Below are 637 nucleotides of genomic sequence, written 5' to 3' on the forward strand. Positions count from 1 at the left end.
TTTTTATTTTATTTATTTGTTTGGTTTAGGTTTATTTATTTTTTGTTTTTTACTTATTTTGTTTGTTCTTTTGTTGTGGTGGTGGCGGAATTTCATCTCCTTCTTCTTTTTCCTTTTCTTCTTTTTCTTTTTCTTTTTTCTTTTTCATTTTTTTTCATTGTAGGGGCCCCCGGGGGCCCCATGGGGCCCCCAGGGGGCCCCCGGGTTTTCTTTTCCGCTCGTTGGGAGCTGTGGGGACCGCTGAGCCACCCCCGCTGGTTGAGGGTTTAGGGCTTAGGGTTTAGGGTTTAGGGTTTAGGGTTTAGGCTTTATGTATGCAGATCCGTCAGTGGTTGGAGGTTTCTTCTCACCGAGACGTCCCCCCCATTTTGCTGCTGTGGAGCCGCTGCGTTTCTATGGTGCCTGCTGCACAGCTGCTGCCACACCCGGAGCAGCAGAGGCTGCAGCAGAACCCAGCATCTCTCTTGCTGCTGTTGCTGGGAAACATGCAGCAGCTCAAGACAAAAAAAAAGAAGACGAAGACACTGCAGCAGCAGCAGCAACTGGTGCTGCTCCTGCTGCTGCAGCAGAAGATGCCGAGGCTGAAGCAGAAACCCTACGCAAAACAGGTAAAATACAAACAGCAGCAGCAGCAACA

General features: G+C 49.0%; 1 protein-coding gene across 1 annotated transcript in view; it reads left to right on the plus strand.

The window, feature by feature from the left end:
• The window catches only part of EMH_0005770 (LETM1 domain-containing protein LETM2, mitochondrial, related), a gene marked incomplete at both ends in the record, with an annotated part of 5,446 nt that overhangs the window by 2,909 nt on the left and 1,900 nt on the right, over positions 1 to 637 (plus strand). The window contains one exon of the mRNA XM_013497296.1: positions 321 to 608. Within this exon, the coding sequence (XP_013352750.1) occupies positions 321 to 608 (288 nt within the window). The remainder of the gene's footprint in view (positions 1 to 320; positions 609 to 637) is intronic.

This window comes from Eimeria mitis, genomic scaffold (genome assembly GCF_000499745.2).
Source record: "Eimeria mitis Houghton genomic scaffold, Emh_scaff259, whole genome shotgun sequence".
Lineage (NCBI taxonomy): Eukaryota > Apicomplexa > Conoidasida > Eucoccidiorida > Eimeriidae > Eimeria > Eimeria mitis.